Source organism: Anomaloglossus baeobatrachus, chromosome 3, assembly GCF_048569485.1.
Source record: "Anomaloglossus baeobatrachus isolate aAnoBae1 chromosome 3, aAnoBae1.hap1, whole genome shotgun sequence".
NCBI lineage: Eukaryota > Metazoa > Chordata > Amphibia > Anura > Aromobatidae > Anomaloglossus > Anomaloglossus baeobatrachus.
In genome coordinates, this window is record NC_134355.1 from 222,348,583 (window position 1) to 222,372,017 (window position 23,435).

General features: G+C 45.5%; 1 protein-coding gene across 6 annotated transcripts in view; it reads left to right on the forward strand.

Moving 5' to 3' along the window:
* The window catches only part of LYST (lysosomal trafficking regulator), a 1,763,279-nt gene that overhangs the window by 504,398 nt on the left and 1,235,446 nt on the right, over nt 1-23,435 (forward strand). For all 6 annotated transcript variants that reach the window (XR_012751618.1, XM_075339737.1, XM_075339736.1 and 3 more), the window contains exons 14-16: nt 9,079-9,239; nt 9,374-9,564; nt 20,561-20,806. Coding sequence is in view for 5 of the 6 variants with exons in the window: in XM_075339737.1 (XP_075195852.1) it covers nt 9,079-9,239; nt 9,374-9,564; nt 20,561-20,806 (598 nt within the window). In the remaining variant the exon portion in view is untranslated. The remainder of the gene's footprint in view (nt 1-9,078; nt 9,240-9,373; nt 9,565-20,560; nt 20,807-23,435) is intronic.

Consider the following 23,435-nt stretch of genomic DNA (forward strand, 5'->3'; position numbering starts at 1 on the left):
ATGATCCTGTAGTAATGTGCCAGTCCTTGTCCCCATCCTGTAGTAATGTGCCCATTATTGTCCCCATTCGGTGGTATTGTGTCCATCGTTGTCCACATCCTGTAGTAATGTGCCCATCCTTGTCCTCGTTTTGTAGTAATGTGCCCATCCTGTAGTAATGAGCCCATTCGTGTGCCCAGCCTTGTCGCCATCCAGTAGTAATGAGCCCATCATGGTCCCCTTGATGTAATGTACTTATCCTTCTCCCCAATCTGTAGTAATGTGGGGATCCTTGTCCCATCCTGTGATAATGTGCCCATCCTTGTCCCCATCTTGTACTAATGTGCCCATCCTTGTCCCTATCTTGTAGTAATCTGCCCATCCATGTCCCCATCTTGTAGTATTGTGCCGATTCTGTAGTAATGAGCCCCTCCTGTAGTAATGAGCTCATCCTTGTGTCCCTCCTGTAGTAATGAGCCCATTATGGTCCACTGGTAGTAATGTATTCATCCTTGTCCCCATCTTGTTAGTAATGTGCTGATCCTTGTCCCCATCCTGTAATAGTGTGCCCATCCTTGTCCCCATCTTGTAGTAATGTGCCCATCCTTATCCCCATCTTATAGTAATGTGCTTATCCATGTGCCCATCCTTGTCCCCATCCTGTAGTAATGTGCCCATTCTTGTCCATATCTATTAGTAATGTGCCTATCCTTGTCCCCATCTTCTAGTAATGTGCCCATCCTTGTCCCCATCTTGTAGGAATGTGCCAATCCTGGTTACCATCCTGTAGGAATGTGCCCATCCTGGTCATCATCCTGCAGGAATGTGCCCATTCTTGTCCCCATTTTGTAGTAATGTGCCCATCCTTGTCCCCATCTAATAGTAATGTGCCAATCCTTGTCCCCATCTTTTAGTAATGTGCCCATCCTTGTCCATTTCTTGTAGTTATGTGCCCATCCTTGTCCATTTCTTGTAGTTATGTGCCCATCCTTATCCATGTCTTCTAGTAATATGCCCATCCTTGTCCCCATCTTGTAGTAATTGTGCCCATCCTTGTCCCCATCTTACAGTAATGTGCCCATTTCTGTGCCTATCCTTGTCCTCATCCTGTAGTAATGTACCCATCCTTGTCCCCATCTTGTAGTAATGTGCGCTTCCTTGTCCCCATCCTGTAGTAAGGTGTCCATCCTTGTCCCTATCTTGTAGTAATGTGCCCATCCTCTTCCCCATCCTGTAATAATGTGCCTATCCCCTTGTCCCTATCTTGTAGTAATATGCCCATCCTTGTCCCCATCTTATAGTAATGTGCTTATCCATGCGCCCATTCTTGTCCATATCTTGTAGTAATGTGCCCATCCTTGTGGCCATCTTCTAGTAATGTGCCTATCCTTGTCCCCATCATAAAGGAACGTGCCCATCCTGGTCATCATCCTGTATTAATGTGCCCATCCTTGTCCCCATCCTGTAGTAATGTGCCAATCCTTGTCCATATGTTATAGTAATATGCCCATCCTCTTTCCCATCTTGTAGGAATGTGCCCATCCTGTTCATCATCCTGTAAGAATATGCCAATCCTTGTCTCCATCTCGTAGTAATGTGCCCATCCTTGTCCCCATCCTTTAGTAATGTGCCCATCCTTGTCCCCATCCTGTAGTAAAGTGCTCCATTTTTGTCCCCTTTTACTAATGTGCCCATCATTGTCCAATTTTACTAATGTGTCTATGCAGGTCCTCTTCTTGTAGTAATGTCCCCTTTACTGGTCCTCTTTTAGCAATGTCCAATCCTGGTCTCCTATTGTGCCATTCTTCATATACACACACACAAACAACAAAAAATTATTCTCATATGTCCTCCATTCCCTCGGCATCCTCTTCTCTGCTTCTTGAAGCCCTCAGGCACGTGAACCCATTAGCAATCGCAGCCGTGCAGGGGCCGCCGCTGTCAGGACTTCATCTGAAATTATGATGAACATTTTGCCGGCGCTGCAGACTGTCAAGCTCTCTTGGCACAACTTCTCCAATGGCAGCCGCCGGACAATCAGAGGCAAGCAGCTGACATCCTAGGGGTCATCCGCTTGCCTCTGATTGGCTGGCGACTGCCGTTGGAATAGTTGTTCAAGGAGAGATTGACTGTATGCATTACTGGCAAAACATTCATCTGAAATAAAGCGCTGACAACTGCTCCCTGCAATTGTCAAGGGGACACGTGCCTGCGGGCCGCAAGAAGCAGACCCCTGATCTAGAGTGTGCAGAGCTGCATTGTGCATTAGTGACTACTACTCCATTCAGACTTGGTGACACAGGGCACTAAAGGCCACTTTACACGCTGCGACTTCGCTAGCCGATGCTAGCGATATCGAGCGTGATTGCACCCGCCCCCATCGTACGACCGATATGTGGTGATTGCTGCCGAAGTCAACATTATCTCTACGGCAGCGTCACACGCACATACCTGCTCTGCAACGTCGCTGTGACCGGTGAACCGCCTCCTTTCTAAGGGGGTGGTTCGTTCAGCGTCACAGCAGCGTCACCAAACTGCCGCCCAATAGAAGTGGAGGGGTGGAGATGAGCGGGACGTAACATCCCGCCCACCTCCTTCCTTCCGCATAGCGGGCGGCAGGTAAGGTGAGGTTCCTCGTTCCTGCGGTGTCACACACAGCGATGTGTGCTGCTGCAGGAGCGACAAACAACTTAGTACACCGAGCAGCAGCGTATTCGAGAATAGGGGGGCATGTCACCGATGAGTGATTTTGACTGTTTTTGTGATGATTCAAAATTGATCATAGGTGTCACACACAACGACATCGCTAAAGCGACCGGATGTGCGTCACAAATTCCGTGACCCCAACGAGATCGCTTGAGCGATGTTGCAGCGTGTAAAGCCCGCTTTAGTCTTGAAAGTGTGGATACCCAGCAATGTGAGCCCCTTGTTATCAATAAGATTATAGAGCAAAGATTAAAATATAACTTTTAATTTATACTGTCTAAAAAAGACCAACATACAAAACGTGCAGTGCAATAAAGAATAATAAAATGGATAGATCTCACCAAACTTCTTTCCGAGTAGATCTCACACCACTGGATACACGGGCAAAAGAGGGCCGACTTGGAAAAAAGGGGGTAACAGTCAGTATATGCTAACCCCTGTCGTGCCCATGCATAAGCTTCCGCCCTAACAAGGGCAGCACCCAAGTCAAGCAATCTGCCCCAGTGAAAATTAGCCCCTCCCAAAGGGGCTTATGGAAGCTTATGCATGGGCACAACAGGGGTTAGCATATACCAGTCATGGCGAACCTTTTACAGGCCGAGTGCCCAAACTGTAGCCCTAAACCCATTTTTTTTTCCGAAGTGCCAACCAATCCTATTATATAAAGAATTGATTTTAATCTTACGTTTGCCGTCTTCTCTTCTCTTTAGCAGGGGGCATCACGCTCATGCATGCTTACCACACATTGAAGCTGAGCCACTGCCCTTTCCAGACACAGCAGTTAGATTGATCTTTCTGGAGAAAAAGTGCAGCATATTAGACAGAGATTTTAGTCTGGAATGCAATCAGAGGTCACCCTGTAATCCACATCTACATTTCAAAGTCTGAACATTTTGAAATCCCATAAAGACGTACGAGTGGCTCCCCTCCCCATCATTGTGTAGTTTTGTCCCCTTCCTCGGCCACTTCCTGGTAAACATGTCCCCCATCCTGATATATATTTTTTACATTCTGGTATATTTGTCCCCATCACTGCCCCATCCTGGTAAATGTCCTCCATCCTGGTAAATGTTACCCATTCTGGCATGTTCCCCCATGCTGGTAAATGTACCCCATCCTGACATATTGCCCATCCTTGTAAATGTTCCCCCATCCCGGCATGTACCCCATTCCTGGTAAATGTCCTCCATCCTGGTAAATGTTTCCAATCCTGGTTAATTTACCCCCATCCAGGTAAATGCCTATCGTGGCATGTTTCCTCCATCCTGGCATGCATGTTTTCCTCCATCCTGGCATGCATGTTTCCTCCATCCTGGCATGCATATGTTTCCCCATCATGGCATGCATGTTTCCTCCATCCTGACATGCATGTTTTCCTCCATCCTGGGCATGCATGTTTCCCCATCATGGCATGCATGTTTCCCCATCATGGCATGCATGTTTTCCCCATCCTGCCATGCATGTTTCCTCCATCCTGGCATACATGTTTCCTCCATCCTGGCATACATGTTTTCCCACCATCCTGACATGCATGTTTTCCTCCATCCTGGCATGCATGTTTCCTCCATCCTGACATGCATGTTTCCTGTATCCTGACATTCATGTTTTCCTCCCTCCTGGCATGCATGTTTCCTCCATCCTGGCATGCATATTTTTCCCCCATCCTGGCATGCATGTTTTCCTCCATCTTGGGCATTGCATGTTTTCCTCCATCCTGGCATGCATGTTTCCTCCATCCTGGCATGCATAATTTCCTCCATCCTGGCATGCATGTTTCCCCCATCCTGGCATGCATGGTTTCCTCCATCCTGGCATGCCATGTTACCTCCATCCTGGCATGCATGTTTTTTCCCCATCCTGGCATGCATGTTTTTCCCCATCCTGGCATGCATGTTTTTCCCCATCCTGGCATGCATGTTTCCTCCATCATTTCATGCATGTTTCCCCATCCTGGCATGCATTGTTTCCCCACCCTGGCATGCATTGTTTCCCATCCTGGCATGCATGTCCCTTCCCCCATTCTGGCAAGCATGTTTCCCCCCCCATCCTGGCATGCATGTCATCCCACCCCCGTGCTGGCATGCGTGTTCTCCCCCCCCCCATGCTGGCATGCGTGTTCTCCCCCCCCCCATGCTGGCATGAGTGTTCTCCCCCCCCATGCTGGCATGCGTGTTCTCCCACCCCCATGCTGGCATGTGCGTTCCCCCTCCCCCACCCCATGCTGGCATGTGCGTTCCCCCTCCCCCCACCCCATGCTGGCATGTGCGTTCCCCCACCACCCCCACCCCACGCTGCCAAGTGCATTCACCCCACCCCCCACCCCACGCTGCCATGTGCGTTCCCCCCACCCCACGCTGGAATGTGCGTTCCCCCCACCCCACGCTGGCATGTGCTTCCCGCACCCCCACTCCATGCTGGCGCTGCCCCCCCCATCCCCACCTTGGCACAGCCGCACACGAGTTATGAAAAAAAAAAAGCAACACACAACTTACCTTCCTGCACCCGCTCCACCGCTGCGCGCTGCTGGGTCCTCAGTTCCCACGCGGCCAGCAGACGACGCCGGCGCCGCTCACTGACGCTCCTCCGTCTCCTAGGCAACACACCTGCAGCCTGGGGGGAGGAGGAGTGTCAGAGCGGAGGAGAAATGTCTCCTCCGCTCCAACACAGATTTGATCTGCCGGCGTGACTGCACTAGCAGACCAAAGCTGCAGGATTGGGCGACAGCACGCGTGCCAGCAGAATGGGCTCAGCGTGCCCCTGGTGGCAAGCGTGCCATAGGTTCGCCATCACTGGCATATACTGACTCTGTTACGCCCTTTTTTCCAATGCGGCCCTCTTTTGCCCGTGTATCCAGTGGTGTGAGATCTACTCGGAAAGAATTTTGGTGAGATCTATCCATTTTATTATTCTTTATAGCACTGCACGTTTTGTATGTTGGTCTTTTTTAGACAGTATAAATTCAAAGTTATATTTTAATCCTTGCTCTATATTCATACTGATTAGGATTTGGGCTGCTTATCTGGCCTGCGTAGCAGGTACTGCTCTCCCCTTGTTATCAAAGATACTGCATATCACCTAATTTAACATTTACCCCTTAACGACCGCGGGCAGTAAAATTACGTCCTAGCGGTCATAATGTTACTGCCCGGGGTCTGCCGGCGGCAGCATGCCGCGATCGGCGCACATCTCAGCTGATTTTCACAGCTGATATGTGTGCCTGCTAGGCACGAGCAGAATCGTTATCTGCTCGTGCCGTTTAACCCCTGAAATGGCGCTGTCAATATGTGACAGTGCCATTATAAACGCGATCGCGGTAAAGTTTTACTTACCGCCCGATACCGGAAGTCACGTGACATGATCACGTGACTTCCGATGGTTGTCATGGTAGCACAGGGTCATGATGACTCCTGTGCTAGACATGAACTATTTTCACTTTCGCTTTCCACGGAGGCCAGGGAAGCAGGAAGTGCACGTATCTGCTGTTTACAGCTGTGTAGCTGTGATCAGCAGATAGTGCAGAGCAATCGGATTGCTGATCGCAATAGCCCCCTAGGGGGACTAGTAAAATAAAAAAAAAATAAAGTAAAAAAAAGTTTTAAAAATTAAAAAAAAAACATAAGTTCAAATCACCCCCCTTTCGCTCCATTGAAAATTAAAGGGTTAAAAACATAAAAAATATACACATATTTGGTATCGCCGCCATCAGAAACGCCCGATCTATCAAAATATAAAATCAATTAATCTGATCAGTAAACGGCGTAGCGGCAAAAAAATTCCAAACGCCAAACTGATGGTTTTTTGTCGCCATAACTTTTGCGCAAAATGCAATAACAGGATATCAAAACGTTGCATCTGCGCAAAAATAGTACCGTTAAAAACGTCAGCTCGAGTCGCAAAAAATAAGCCGTCACTGAGCCATAGATCCCGAAAAATGAGAACGCTACGGGTCACGGAATATGGCGTAAAATGTGCGCCACGTTTTTCAGACAAACTTCCGAATTTTTTTTAACCCCTTATATAAAAGTAAACCTATACATGTTTGGTGTCTACGACCTCGCACTGACCTGAGGCATCACACCCACACATCGGTTTTACCATACAGTGAACACAGTGAATAAAATATCTCAAAAACAATAGTGCTATCACACTTTTTTTGCAATTTTTCTGCATTTGGAATTTTTTTGCCATTTTCAAGTACACTATATGGTAAAACCTATGGTCTCATTGAAACGTACAGCTCGTTCCGCAAAAAATGAGCCCTCACATGACCATATTGACTGAAAAATAAAAAGTTACGTCTCTCAGAAAAAGAATGGCGAAAAAAAAAAACGGAAAGCGAAAAATCGGCCGGTCGTGAAGGGGTTAAAATGGTTTTTCCTAAAATATTAGATCTTCTTCCCCTGGGATACGTGATAACCTGCTGATTATTGGGGGTCAGACTGCTGGGACTCCTCAGGGATCCAGGAATTGGGGCTCTGAAAACCTAATAACATGGCTCTGCATTCCCTTCTTGAATGGAACTGAGGTATGCATGCTTGGCCTTCGCGTCATTTATTGTCTGAGAATGCCTAAGAAAGCAGAGTGCTATACTCTGGTTTTTCATGCAATTACATTGACTATAAATTGAGTGGAAGCTGAGCATGCGCACCCCTGCTCCATTGAAGATATCAGGATCACTGGAGGTCCAAGTAGTCAGACCCACAATGATTAGTACTGTATATACTCAAGTATAAGCAGAGTTTTTAAGCCTAATTTTTTTATGTTGAAACCACCCCCCTTGGCTTATGTGCAAATGAGATTCCCACAAAAAAATATTCTCACCTGTCCTCCATTCCTGCTGTGTCCTCTTACCTGCTTCTTGTGGACCGCAGGCACATGGGCCCCTCCATGATTGCGTCTGGTGCATGGTGCCGCAAATCATTCAACTGAAGTAAAGCGATGACAGCAGATGGCAGCTGTGGCCCCGTGCACCAGATGCGATCATGGACAAGGTCTGTGTGTGGTCTGCATGAAGCAGTAAAAGGACACCGCAGGAACAGGTGAGAATATTTTCTTGTGTATGTTAAAATTGGCATAAGGGACAAGACGGGGACTTGAATGAGGACATTACTATAGGATGAGGCACAAGAATGGGCACATTACAGGATGGGACACAAGGTTGGGCACATTACTACAGAATGGGGCTCAAGTGTGTGGGGCATATTACTATAGGAGACAAGGATGGGGACACATTACTACAAGGGAGGGACAAGGATAGGCACATTATATTTTATTGGTATTTATTTTTATTTTTTAAATTTTCCAGTAGTTGCTGCATTTCCCACACTAGGCTTATACTCAAGTCAATACGGTTTCCCAGTTTTTTTGTGGTAAAATTAGGGGCCTAGGCTTATACTCGGGTCGGCTTATACTACAGTAGAGTATGTGTGGTAAGTTTTGAAATGGAATAATGTAGAATTTTGAAAATCACTCATTAAAGGTAACCTGTGACCAGTTTTTTCACTACTAAAACAAAAGTATCACCTTCTGCAGCTCCTGTGCTGCATTCTATGAAGGCGCACCTTGTTGCTGGCCCCCCTCGCAGACCCCAAAAATTACTTTATAAACTCTCACCATTACCTATGCAAATGAACTGTGTTGGCCATATGGGCGGGCTCTATTTCAGCTCCTGTCCCCCCTCCTGCCACTGTTTGCCATCCTCCTGTCATGATTGACATGGATGATGTTGCCGCCGTCATCATCCACGCTGCTGGCGAAGTCTCGCGCAGTTCGCTGTACCCCTACCGCGGGCCGAGCATAAAAACAGTTTCCGGCGCGCCGGTGATGTATTTGCACAGGCGCGAGATTATGGTCGGGTTCGAGGATGACGCTGGTGATGTCATGCACAGCGCCGCCCATAATCTCGTGCCTGCACAAATACATTACCGGCGCGCGGGAAACTGTTTTTATGCTCGGACCGCGATAGGTGCACAGCGAACTGTGCCTGTGCGAGACTTCGCCAGCAGCGTGGATGATGACGGCGTCATCGTTATTCATGTCAATCATGACTGGAGGACGGCGGACAGCGGCAGGAGGGGGGACAAGAGCTGAAATAGAGCCTGCCCATCTGGCCAACACAGTTCATTTGCATAGGAAACGATGAGAGTTTATAAAGTTCTTTTTGGGGTCTGCAGGGGGGAGGCAACAACAAGGTGCAACTTCATAGAATGCAGCACAGGAGCTGCAGAAGATGATACTTTTGTTTTAATAGTGAAAAAAACGGTGACCGGTTCCCTTTAAGCTATGTTTGAAATAAACATTGCTACAAAAAAAAACAAAACATACAAATGCTTATTTTTTGTATTTATTTTGTGTTTTATTGTCTTACTCTCCTCAAAAAAACAAACAATAAAGGACTGCAGAAATGACTCTGGAATATAATCCTGACCGAAAAGGACGTTTTTCCTCAGACAGCAATCGAACAGTTTGTATGATTGGTCATCTTGTATCATCTCAAGCAGAAAATGTTGCTTCAGTGGGACAGCTGTGTTTAGGAAATGTACTCCTCTTTAATGGTGAGATTTAATATTATAAAAACAAAAACATCAACATCAAACAAAAAATATATTTTTATTTTTTAAAATTAGAATTAAAATAAATGTAATTATTTTCTGTATTAACATTGTCATTTTTTTTTTTTTTACACAAGGTCCTGTTCTTGGCATAGAAGAAGCTTTTCATTTATATTGTCACGGCCCAGATTTAACTTCTTTAATGACTTGTAAACATGGCAATGTTATTATCGATCATTGCAAATACGTATCAAAAGAAATATTACAAAATAGAAAAATTCATGATTTTCTTATTGCAAACAAAGAAACCGACCTAATGGGTTTAGCCGTAAGTACTTATGTTAAATGAAGTCTATTGAGTGATATTATTGTATAGTGCTATTCACACTGCAGCCAATTGGCAGATTTGAGGGGGAAAAATACAAAATCTTATGAATCCCATTATAAGGCAATAGGATACGTCTAGCTTTGTGGCTACTATTCTAAGTTGTGAACTCTGGGGTAGTACTATTACTATTGTCTGCTGGAGAATAATTGAGTGATGAGATTTAGCTGTGCTGAAACAATCTTTTATTTTACTTTAGACAAAGCAGAAGAGGGAGGTTATTGCTCCAATAGTTGTCTTACATATAGACATAGAACTGTTTGGAGAAGGGAGAAAATGGCTCAGTTCCTGACACACACACAGGAAAGGATTTTGAAGTGTATTTTTCATCCTTATTATAATGTGATACTAAATAGTTGGAAATAAAAAAAGGAGATAAAGGGAATAATTGCTGTTTTTTTTCTCTGTGTACATTTTACTGTTTTCAAAATTGTTTAAGAATACTAAAGCTCTTCAAAAGTTAAACGATTGTTAGTTATCCAGGTAAATTACTAGTTTGAAAGTAAACAATCAAGAAGATAAAAGTCCATTTACCATGTGAAAATGCAAGATGACTAGTGATGAGCGAACAACCCGATGACGGGAGCTTTTTGTAAAGTCCATGTTTGGGGTTGGAGGTAACGCGAACTTGCGACCCAACCCTGAGCTTGGACTTTACAGGTATAGAATGAAGCGAGGCGGGGGGCTGTAAAATAAAGAATACAGTCAATAATAAACATTGTCATTATTCTTACCGTTCCCGCGACGCATCCATGAGACCCAGTATCTCACGGCCGCTTCTACTTTCGGGTCCGATCATTAACTTCCGGCAGTATTCACTGCACTACTCGTCACTCGGCAGTCTTCGGCTGTTTTCGGCTTTGTTCGCTGTGACGTCAGGGTTCACCCGAGTCCATGGCGCCATGTACTCGATTGAACTTTGAATGTCGCTATCAGTGTCAGCCTGATTCTCACTCTGTATAGACAAGCGATGAAGTAGAGCTGACATTGCTCTCCATGTGGACTACATTGGACTAAGGATTTTTTTTATAATAAAGATGGAGTTTCTAAATTTTTTTTTGTTTTATTTCTAATAAAAAAAAGTCTACGTTTTTTTTTTTTTTTTACTGTTTACTAGAAATTCATGGTGGCCATGTCTAATTTGGTGTGACACCATGAATTTCGGGCTTAGTACCAGCTGAGAATACAAAGCTGGTATTAACCCCTTTATTACCCACCTTACCACTGCCATCAGGGCTGCTAGTCGAGCCGGGTAAAGCGCCAGAAAACAGTGCTTCTAGGAATGTGCCATTTTCTGGGGCGGCTGGAGGCTGCAATTCGCAGTGGTGAAGTCCAGACAGCTTGGGCCACCCTGCGCTGGGGATTCCAGCCCCCTGCTGCCTGGTTTTACCTGGCTGGCCATCAAAATATCTTGGGAGCCCACACAATTTGGTTTAAAATATTTAAATAATTAAAAAATAAAAAAAAATGTGCTTCTCTGAATTTTGATTTCCAGCGAAGGTAAAGCCAGACAGATGGAGCTGTGTGGGCCTCCCTGCTGTGAATTGCAGCCCCCAGCTGCCCCAGAAAATGGCATATTCCTAGAATCACTGTTTTCTGGCGCTTTACCCGCCTCGTCCAACGGCCCTGATGGCGGTGGCATGCTGGGTAATAAAGAGGTTAGGGCCAGCTTTGTATTTTCAGCTGGCACTAAGTGCAAAATTCATGGTGTCACGCCAAATTAGACATGGCCACCATGAATTTCTAGTGAACAGTAAAGAAAAACACAACACACAAAAATGTGTTTATTAGAAGTAAAACAAAAAAAATATTTAGAGACTCCATCTTTATTATCTAAAAATCCCTAGTCTGATGTAGTCTATTATGGAGAGAAATATCAGCTCTGCTTCATCGCTCTTTATAGACAAGCGTCTCTACAGAGCGAGAAGCAAGCTGACACTTAGAGTACTGTTCCACTTGCTTATGACTCGTGTGAGTCTCGCATCGGTATCACCCAGCATGGCGCATACTCTCCGGACAAGAGCGGGTCGACTACATGTATTTTCAGCCGACACGCTCATGTCAATGTCACTCTGGCAGTGATAGTCAAAGTTCAATCGAGTCCATGGTGCCATGGACACAGGTGAACTCTGACGTCACCACGAACACGTCTGAAAAAAGCCAAAGAGTGACGTGCAGTGCAGTGAATACCCCCGGAAGTTAATGATCTGACCCAGAAGCCGAAGCGGCCGGGAAATAGCAGGTCTGCAGGAAGCGTCGCGGGACCTGAAAGAAAGTATAATCATAATAATCATAATTTTTTTAATAATGTGCTTTTTTTTTTTTTTTTTTTTTTTATACAGCCCCTGGACTTGAACTGTAACATGAGTTTCCCAGGAAAACCTGTGTTCGGGACCTTGTGCACGAAGACAGCATTCGGCACAGACCCCGAACTTTACAGTTCGGGTTCGCCCATCACTAAAGACGACGTGTCGCGAAGTCAAAATGCCCAATTTTTGCTCTTTTATTCCAACTGTTCCTCTGAGTATACTGTTTTTTTTTGTTTGCCATACACTTCCATAGATATGGGACTTTTTATTCAGAGATTTTTATAGTGTTTCCCAGGGCTAGGCAATTCATTTCTCTAAGAGGCCACATGAGAGACTATTTGTCACTATTGTAGAGGGCCGAACCAACTGGCCAAACTAAATTTTGTTTATTATTGAGTTCTACAAAATGTTATCGCTTAATGTCAAGCAGAAATAATTATGTTGACTTGCTGCTGGTGTGAATACATGTTACGGTAGAGCATACTGTAACATGTATTCTTACCTGTAGCAGCTAAACAGAACCATACAATTTACTTCATTTTTATAACATTTATATAAACCAGTAAAACCTATTGCTCCTGTTATGCTGTCCTTGTCCCTTGGTCAACGGCTCTCACAATATGATTCCCTTACAGTAACCACACACAGTATGATGTCACCACACAGTCCGTCAAAACAGGAAGATGTCCTCTGAAATAGTATGCTGTCCCCACAAAGCCCCCTACACAGTATGATGTTATAACAGACACTCACTCTAAATGTAATTTCCCCAAACAGCCTTCCATGCAGAATCATATCCCCATCCAGGCCCCTTACACAGTATTATGTCCCCATACAGCCCCCTTACATAGTGTTCTGTCCCCAAAGAGCCCCTATTCAGAATTATGTCCTCACACAGCCCATTTACACAGTATTATGTCCTCGCAAAGCCTCATGCAGAATGCTACCCGCTTCCTCTTGCTGCTGCCACCACTGTCTTCTGGGACCCTGTCCCTGCTTCTCTTGGCATATAGGCACCTCTTCTCTTCCTTCACCTGTCTCTCAGGCCTCCTAGGGTACTGCAAAGTTATCACAAAAATTGACGCCTCCTCTAAGATACGGTCTTTGACGCCCAATTCGTCCTTTTGCCCCCAACTCTATGATACACAAAACCTTGACAAAGGCCAAGTCTGGCCGAAACATTGGCTTTGCTTAAATTCTGGATGAGGTGTAATTTTCCTTTTGCAGATAATCTATTAATAAAACACGTTTGCATTATTCCTGTGTCTTGTCCTATTATAATAAGTTTTATTTCTATAGCGCCAATACAAAATAACAAAATTAAGATACCAGGAGGAGTGAGGGCCCTGCTCATAAGCTTACAATTTGTGAGGAAATAGGGGACGCACAAAAGGTGAATGGGGGAGAGAAAAGATTGTTATACATGGTGCAGCCATCGATTTAATAGGGGATTTAAAACCAGCTGTATGAACCTGTCATCGGCCAGAATTTATACAGGTACAGGGGACAAGAATTGGAAGTAAATTTTTGGGAAGGGCAGAAAGGGATTAGATTAGATCAGGGCAGTGAGGTGATAGGCTAGTCTAAAGAAATGCGTTTTTAGGGCCCGCTTAAAGGTGTGGATGTTGGGAATTAATCGGATTGCTCTTGGTAGTGTGTTCCAGAGCATACAGTGCCTACAAGTAGTATTCAACTCCCTGCAGATTTAGCAGGTTTACACATTCGGAATTAAAGAAGTTGTCCAGTTACCAAAACTGATTTTTTTTCTGATAAATCTTGCTAATATGTTCCCCTCAACACATCTATTATATTTTTTCAGCAAAATTACCTTTTATTGTGCACTAGCAGCACATGCTCATTGCTGGCTCCAGCTCTGATGGGGTTAATCTCTCCTCTGACTTCCTCTGTTCAGTTCCTACAAGTCCCAGAATTCTTGTGGATTAAATGTGCAGCGCATGCAACCGTTATTTTACCGGATCCTTCTGCATCAGGACACAGAATTTATCGGCCGGCGCTGGAGTCAGCTGACTCCTGATCTCACAGCCCGCAAACGCTGCAATGGCTGCAGGTGGGCTCATTCACATGAACGTTCCGTTTGTCCTGGTCAGTCCCTGTTTTTTTGCGGCCTCACAGACAGGACCATCTTTTCAATGTCTTTTGTGTAGGATCAGATGACACACGGTAGCACTTCCATGTGCATCCGATCCTACAAAAAAAAAACACATCGGATGCCGTATGTCCGCTCCGTTATTATGGAACATGTCCTATTCTGTTCCGTAATAACGAACCGTGACTCAATACAAGTCAATGGGTCCACAAAATTCCCGGAAGCAATGCAGAAACACTTCCGTGTGACTTCCGTCGGGTGCCCGTGCAGTCAGTGTCCCACTCCAGCCCCAACCCCGCAGCTGCCCGCTCAGCAGTGTCAGCTGCGGCCCACACTGCAGTGTCAGCAGCCGCGGGGATGACAAGCGCTACCGTCAGGAGGTTAGTAAGTTCATTACCTACGGTGATGAAGTCCTGCCCTCCTGACGTCAACGGTCGTCACTGCCTTCTATGCCCGCCGCTTGTCACATCACCTCTCGCTGTCGACCCGAGACTGTGACTAGTGGTGACGTCACGGGCCGCTCGCGATACTTGGTTTGTGAAGGCGGCGGTCATTGAACTCGGTGACAGCGCTGCTGTCAGAAGTTCAGCGATGATCGCAGGTAATATGCCTTGCTAACCTCCTGATAGCAGCACTCGTCATGCCCTGCAGTGACCTGGGCTGACCTATTGATGTTCGCTCAGGTCACTGCACGGCTCTCCCAGCAAATAGGGAACATTCTGTTCTTCATTGACTGGGACATTGACTATGGTATGGATCGTCGTGGGACCCCCTTGTATTATACCAGACCTGGATTTGTTTTTCTTTCTAATAAATTGGCGAAAGAGGGAATGTGTTGGGGAGTGTTTTTTCAAATAAAAATGTGTTTGTTGTCTATTTTTTTTTTTTTTTTTTTATTACTGCCTGGGTTGGTGATGTCGGGTATCTGATACACGCCTGACATCACTAACTCCAGGGCTTGATGCCAGGTGACATTACACATCTGGTAGTAACCCCATATATTACATCGTTTGCCACCGCACCAGGGCAACGGGATGAGCTGGGAAAAGCACCAGGACTGGTGCATCTAATGGATGCGCTACTTCTGGGGCGGCTGCAGCCTGCTATTTTTAGGCTGGGGAGTGTCCAATAATGGTGAACCTCCCTAGTCTGAGAATACCAGACCACAGCTGTCCGCTTTACCTTGGCTGGTGATCCAATTTCGGGGGACCCCTTGTTTTTTGTTTTAAATTATTTAATTTAAAATAACAGCGTGGGGTGCCCTCTGTTTTGGATTACCAGCCAAGGTGAAGCTGCCAGCTGTGGTTTGCAGGCTGCAGCAGTTTGCTTTACCCTCGCTGGCTACAAAAGATAGGGGGACCGCATGTCATTTTTTTTAATTATTTATTTTTGGCTAAATACAAGACTAAGCACCTTAATGCCACATGAAAGTCACAGAAGGGTGCCAGCTTAGAATGTGCATGGGGGTGGGACATTATATATGTCTTTCTCATCTATCTATCTATCCAGCCCTCCATTCATTCATCTCTCTAAGCTGGAGCCACATGGGGATTACTGCGATCCCCTCGCATTACACTCGGCTCACGCTCAGTACAGCAGAGCTGAGTGTCATGCGTGTGTCCCTGCGACTGAGGTCCGACTGTGCGAGCAGACCTCAGCTCCGAGGGGCGGTCCAGCACTCGAGGGGTGGGCCAGCACTGAGAGGTGGGAGGGATTTCTCTCCCTCTCTCCTCCGTAGTCCACCGATGTACCGCAAGTGCAGTGCGATTTTTCTCTCACCCCATACACTTGAATGGGTAAAAGAGAGAGTCTTGCATTACAGTCGCAGCATGCTGCTATTGTTTTCTCGGTCCAATTAGGGCTGAGAAAATAATCACTCGTGCACTAACACACAGGCTAATATTGGTCCGAGTGGAATGCGATGTTTTATCGCACTCCACTCGCACTGTTTTTTTCGCCGTGTGGCTTAGACCTTACTTGTTCTATGTCCCCCTGCATCCATCGCAGCGTGTGCAGGCTGGAGTTCAGCTGAGTTCAGATCAGCTGACTCCAGTGCTGGACTGAACTCAGGTGACCTCACAGCCCATACACGCTGCAATGGATGCAGAGGGACACAGAACAAGTAATCAGCCGACACTGGAGTCATCTGATTACTTGGGATGAATGAGCAGTAAAATGCTCTGGTGCTCGATGGGCGAGGCCCATGCTGATTTTTTTTTTAAAAAATTCATTAAAAATAAAAAAACAAAAAATCACATTGTTTGTGGGCTCCCGCTGCATTTTCTATTGCTAAGGGTAACCAAAGCAGCTACTGGCTGCTAGCCCCCGCTGCTTGGTGTTACTTTCACTGGCAATAGAAATCAAGGGAAGCTTTTTTTTTTTATAAAGGTTTTTCCCTGAAAACTTTTTTAAGAAAATGACGTGGGCTTCGCCATCTTTTTGTATGCTAGCCAGATACAGCAGGCAGCTACGGGGTACCCCCAACCCCCAGCTGCCTAGTTGTACCCTGCTGGGAACCAAAAATATAGAGAAGCCCTTTTTTTCATGAATTTCATGAAATAATTAAAAAAAAAAAAAAAATGATGTGGGCTTCGCCGAATTTTTGAATCCAGCCAGGTACAACTAGGCAGCTGGGGATTGGAATCCGCAGTGCAGAGTGCCCAAACTTTCTGGGCCCCCCACTGCGAATTGCAGTCCACAGCTGCCCCAGAAAATGGCGCTTTCATAGAAGCGCCATCTTCAGGCGCTGTATCCAACTCTTCCAGTGGCCCTGGTGGCAGGTGGCACGCTGGGTAATAAGGGGTTAATACCAGCTATGTTTTACCAGCTGGTATAAAGCCCGAGATTCTTAATGTCAGGCCAAGTTTGACCTGGCCATTAAGAATCTCCAATAAAGGGTTTAAAAAAAAAAAAGACATCACACAGAGAAAAATACTTTATTAGAAATAAATGCGAGGGGGGGAAGGAAAAGAGAGCGAGGGGGGGAAGGAAAAGAGAGCGAGGGGGGGAAGGAAAAGAGAGCGAGGGGGGAAGGAAAAGAGAGCGAGGGGGGAAGGAAAAGAGAGCAAGGGGGGAAGGAAAAGAGAGCGAGGGGGGGAGGAAAAGAGAGCGAGGGGGGGAGGAAAAGAGAGCGAGGGGGGGGAGAAGAGAGGGGGTGGAAGAGAGAGGGGGGAGAAGAGAGATGGGGGGAGAAGAGAGAGGGGGGAAGAAGAGAGAAGGGGAGGGAAAAGAGAGAGAGCGGGAAAAGAGGGGGAGCGGGATAAGACGGGGGCAGAGAAGAGGGGGAAGAGAGGAGGGGGAGAATAGTGGGGGGAGAGAAGAGATTGAGGAAAGAAGAGAGGGGGGAGCAGAGGTGCTCTGTCACCAACTGTCTCCACTCTGTGACTTGTGGTGCAGGTGACAGAGTGCAGACAGTTGGTCCCATGCAGCAGGACAGGTGGTCCCATGCAGCAGGACAGGTGGCAGAGCACAGCGGTGACATGCCTTTCAGTGTCTTGCTGCGTCCTGCAGTGCTGCTGGGAGGAGCACATGATCACACTGCCCGACACCGGCTGCTCTCCTGACATCGCAGCAGAGCGGGCGGGTGGAGAGTGTGAGCACATACTTATGTGCAGGGGGGGATTTCAGCTGAAGAACCCCCCCTGTACTGCACACTGGCGCCCCGTGCCTCACCATCTGCAGGACGCTTAGCCGGCTCCACACGTCCTCCGGCTCCTCCCCTCGATGCTGGGCTGTGACGTGCGGTAGTCACCGCCCACAGCCCTGTCACTCAATCTGAGTGGTGCCAGCCTCCTCAGACGTACCCGTCAAGTTTGAGAGCCCGGAACTTGCCGGGACGTAAGAGGATGCTGGCGGCTACAGCTCCAGGGGGTCATGTGACAGGCACTGAGCGTGCAGGATAGCGCCGCTCAGTGCCAGAAATGGAAACAGAAGCCAATGGAGAAAATACCTAGAATTGTAAGTAGAACTCCTACAGAAAATAAAAAAAATGGGTGAACCACCCCTTTAACTTGGCATTGTGACATTTGGACTGTAGATCAGCCTGGAAGTGTGAAATGCTTTGCAGCAAAAAAGAATGTTATTTCTTTTTTTATTTTTTTTTTTAAATTATGAAAAGTTTATTCAGAGGGTCATTTATTATTCAACCCCTCAAACCACAAGAATTCTGTTTGGTTCCCCTAAAGTATTAAGAAGTATTTCAGGCACAAAGAACAATGAGCTTCACATGTTTGGATTAATTATCTCTATTCCAGCCTTTTCTGACTAATTAAGACCATCCCCAAACTTGTGAACAGCACTCATACTTGGTCAACATGGGAAAGACAAAGGAGCATTCCAAGGCCGTCAGAGACAAGATCGTGGAGGGTCACAAGGCTGGCAAGGGGTACAAAACCCTTTCCAAGGAGTTGGGCCTACCTGTCTCCACTGTTGGGAGCATCATCCAGAAGTGGAAGGCTTATGGAACTACTGTTAGCCTTCCACGGCCTGGACAGCCTTTGAAAGTTTCCACCCGTGCCGAGGCCAGGCTTCTCCAAAGAGTCAAGGCTAACCCAAGGACAACAAGGAAGGAGCTCCGGGAAGATCTCATGGCAGTGGGGACATTGGTTTCAGTCAATACCATAGGTAACGCACTCCACCACAATGGTCTTCGTTCCAGACGAGCCCGTAAGGTACCTTTTACTTTCAAAGCGTCATGTCAAGGCTCGTCTACAGTTTGCTCATGATCACTTGGAAGACTCTGAGACAAACTGGTTCAAGGTTCTCTGGTCTGATGAGACCAAGATCGAGATCTTTGGTGCCAACCACACACGTGACGTTTGGAGACTGGATGGCACTGCATACGACCCCAAGAATACCATCCTTACAGTCAAGCATGGTGGTGGCAGCATCATGCTGTGGGGCTGTTTCTCAGCCAAGGGGCCTGGCCATCTGGTCCGCATCCATGGGAAGATGGATAGCACGTCCTACCTGGAGATTTTGGCCAAGAACCTCCGCTCCTCCATCAAGGATCTTAAGATGTCATTTCATCTTCCAACAAGACAACGACCCAAAGCACACAGCCAAGAAAACCAAGGCCTGGTTCAAGAGGGAAAAGATCAAGGTGTTGCAGTGGCCTAGTCAGTCTCCTGACCTTAACCCAATTGAAAACTTGTGGAAGGAGCTCAAGATTAAAGTCCACATGAGACACCCAAAGAACCTAGATAACTTGGAGAAGATCTGCATGGAGGAGTGGGCCAAGATAACTCCAGAGACCTGTGCCGGCCTGATCAGGTCTTATAAAAGACGATTATTAGCTGTAATTGCAAACAAGTGTTATTTCACAAAATATTAAACCTAGGGGTTGAATAATAATTGACCCACACTTTTATGTTGAAAATTTATTAAAATTTAACTGAGCAACATACCTTGTTGGTTTGTAAGATTTATGCATCTGTTAATAAATCCTGCTCTTGTTTGAAGTTTGCAGGCTCTAACTTATTTGCATCTTATCAAACCTGCTAAATCTGCAGGGGGTTGAATACTACTTGTAGGCACTGTAGGTGCAGCTCATGAGAAATCTTGAAGGCGGGAGTGAGAGGTTGGAATTGTTGAGGATGTCAGTCTTAGGTCATTAGCAGAGCGGAGGGCACAGGTGGGGTGATAGACAGATATGAGGGAGTAGATGTAGGGTGGTGCAGAACCATGGAGAGCTTTGTGAGTGAGAGTGATAAGTTTATGTTGGATTCTATTGAGTATTGGGGATTTATCTATATCATGCAGAATGATGTCCATCCCCACAGAGTCCCCATCAGAAAAATGACAACCCCCACAGTAATATGTCCCCCAAATATTATGATGTCACCACACAGACACCCATGTAATTCTTTGTCTCCAAACAGCTCCCTTGCAGAGTATAATGTCCCCACCTAGCCCCTTTATACAGTATAATGTTCCTCTTTCACCCACAGAATGATGTAAATAAAAAGAAATCCCTCAATTTCCCTGCAGGTCTGCACTGTGTACTGAGGTACATCTTGCACAATGTAGTGAGATCATTGCGCCTGCTGCACGCTCAGATGCACAGGCTCAGTGATGGAAGGGAGCTCCCTGTTCCATCATTGTTTTTGCTGGTATCTTCATCCCAAGGATACAGGTACTAGTGAAAGTAAAATCCCAGGTAGAGGGTAACTGTGTGGTGCAGGATGCCACCATATAAAGTCCTTAAGCTGTCTCTGTCCAGGGGCAGCACTTTGCCCACATCTACTCTTTACCAAAGTGGGCATGATTTTAGAGAGTGTCTTTAGGCTGCTGTGCATAATTACCTTTTGAGCAACAACCCTTGGTGAAAAACCATAAAAGTTAAACTTATTAAAAACTCCCATATCACTGGAATTTGATGGCAAATAAAAAAAAACAAAGCAGAATGCTCTAGGGAACATCTGGAATAAAATTAGAGGGAAAAACTGGCCACTTTTGATCTAGCAAACATGTCCTCTTCAACTAAAAATGTGATTGCAATGCATAATATTTTTTGTTGCCCTAGGAAAACCTTGCTATTGTGTATAGTATGGAAAATCCTGCAACTTACACAATTTATGAACCAGTGATAAGGATGAAGGGATGCTTGAAAACCACACCAGCTCAAAGACCATTTAGTACAAAAGAAGTTACAAGCAAATCCTTGGATTCTCAAGCACTGAAAATGATATTTCCATTCCATGAAAAAAATATTCAGAGTGTTCTGCATGAGATTGGAGGAATAGGATCAATTGTGTTTCTTTTTGCACGGGTTAGTTTTTTTCTTTCCACAGCAAAGTTTTAAGAATCAATTGTAAGCATAATTGTTTATTAGAAGTGTTGTACCAAAAACTAACTGACATTATATACTGTCCCCAACAGTGACATAACCAGGTTCCAATACATTTTTCATTGGTTGGCTTATACCAAAGTTCATAAACAGCATAAGTCCATTTATTGAGGAATCAGCTACATGCATGGTGTCTTACATGTGTAATATCTTTCATTTATGCCACTTACGGTAAATATAATTTAGCCAGCTGTACACTTCACTTTAGTAGGTCATCCTAATAGCCACACTATAAAGGATGCCTGTTGTAGATATATTATATCAAGCTGTCCTGTGCTATACTGAATTTCTGTGCTCAAAGCAAAGCAGACAAAGAGGACAGCGACTGCACTAGATAGAGGAGGCGCCGGATCAAGACCAGCGATGGCCATTGGACTGGACCTCCTCGCAGGTGAGTATAATGAAAGCTCTTTTTTATGTTTATAAAGAGCGGTCTGTACTCTTATGCCCAGTATTCGAGAATACTGTATATAAGAGCTTACTGGTGGTGGCCACAGTTTATATGGGGAAAACTTTGTGACAGGTTCCCTTTAAAGGAATGTGTCACAATTTTTATTCTTGTATTATTCATTATATAATTTTATTTTTTTTTTTTTAAAACAAAATAAGATGTATTCTTTTAACATTTTTTGCAGCCACTGGGGGGCTGGTATTTTTATTTGCCAGTGTGCAAGTGTAGAAACAAGATACTTAAACTCCTGAAATACGGCAGCCACATGCCATAGTAGACTGCTTCAAGTGTCTCCCTATCCTATGCTGTGGCAGGATTAGCTGTCAACTGGGCATACCTCCTGGTGTGCTCAGTTCAAAGCAATAGGTGGAGCCAGTCACCATTTTATTGTAACCCAGCGCTATGCACATAACTAAAATTTTCTTGTGACCGCTCATTCAGTGCCCAGTGGTGACGAGGTCTGGGCAGAGGTTGTGAGAATAGTATCAGGGCAGTGGTGGTGAGGACAGGTTGGGCAGTCTGACATTGTACTAGTAAATTAGGGATGGGCGATCCCCCCAATGTTTGCAATTGAGAGCCTCGCCCAAACATTTTGTAAAGATGGGGATCGAGAAAACACAAACTTAAATCCAAACAAACACCAAACACAGGCTTTACAGTTATGGGATGGGGCTGGGGGGGCTGTAAAATGAAGAGTATAGTTAATAATAAACATTGTCATTATACTTACAGGTTCCGCGACGCATCCTGCAGACTCGGTCTCTCGGCCCCCGGTAACCACCACTGCCTAAAGGACCTGCCATGAAGTCATAGCCATGTGACTAGTCTGGTGTAAATGTTGTGCAGACATTGGCTTACAGACTGGTCACATGACTATGATGTCATCGAAGGTCCCATTAACGGAACTTTGACTGTCACTGTGCGAGTGTCGCATCGGCATCACCGGAGTGATGAAGCAAAGCTGACTTGGCTCTCCCTGCTTCTCTCTCAGAAATTCATGATGGCCCTGTCAAATTAGACAGGGCCACCATGAATTTCTAGTAAACAGTAAAAAAAAAAAAAAACACAGAATTTTTTTTATTGGGAATAAAACAAAAAAACATTTAGAGACTCTTTATTCTAAAAACATGAAAAGAAAAATCCGCTGGAAATCCGTCAGGTGGAGTAAAATTTAACTTTTAATTATTCCATAATAACATCCTTAACACTGGCTTTTAGTATACTGACATCTTAAGTGGTTAAATGTGGAAAAAATAACGCTTTTCGCCAGCTGTGCCTTCCTCCGGTTTCAGAAGCCATTGTTACATGTGAGTTTAATAGCACAAAAGCTCTGCCTTGGACACTCCCACAATTAGTGAGCTAATTGCATTCACCGTATAAAGTGGGAGAGACCATAGACATTTACAGACTAAAACATTGGAACAAAAACGCATCCAAACCACAGTATTTTTAGTATATAATCACATTTGTATTTTAAACATTTTTACAAGAAATTCCATATGAACATATATATTTCATCAATCCAATACACAGATCTACTAAATGACAAAAAATAGACTCAAATTATCTGACATGATTTCTTAGTATATTTCAATTTCTTTCATCTGTCGGCATTCTCAGAAGAAGCACTATGCTCATAAAGGAAAAACAGGAGGCGCCATACATATAAATCAAACAATCCACTATTGTATCAGACAATATAGCAATATTAGCATTAATTACACCCATATAATACTGTTAATCCTTTATCAAAAGAGAGAAACAGAGGGGGCGTGGTTATGAGCTGGAGCTAGGAGGACGTGTGTCAGGCGAGCTCCGCACATCCTAATACAAAATCCTGAGGCTATTCCTGTGGAGTGGCTTGAAACTGACCCCCTGGGACTCCTGGTGAGGGGCACAGACGGTGGAGCAGTCGGTGGTGCGTTATACCTGCCTGAAGTGCTGTGAGAGGGAGCAGCTACCGGTGCCTTGCAGCGTCCTCGGAGAGCGGTGGCCATCTTGCGTGTGGCACTCCATGCGGCCTGCGGTGTAAGGAGTGAGGAATGCAGGTCTGAAGGGACTGTGCATATTGTAATCTGCACATCGGAGAAGCCAGGAGTG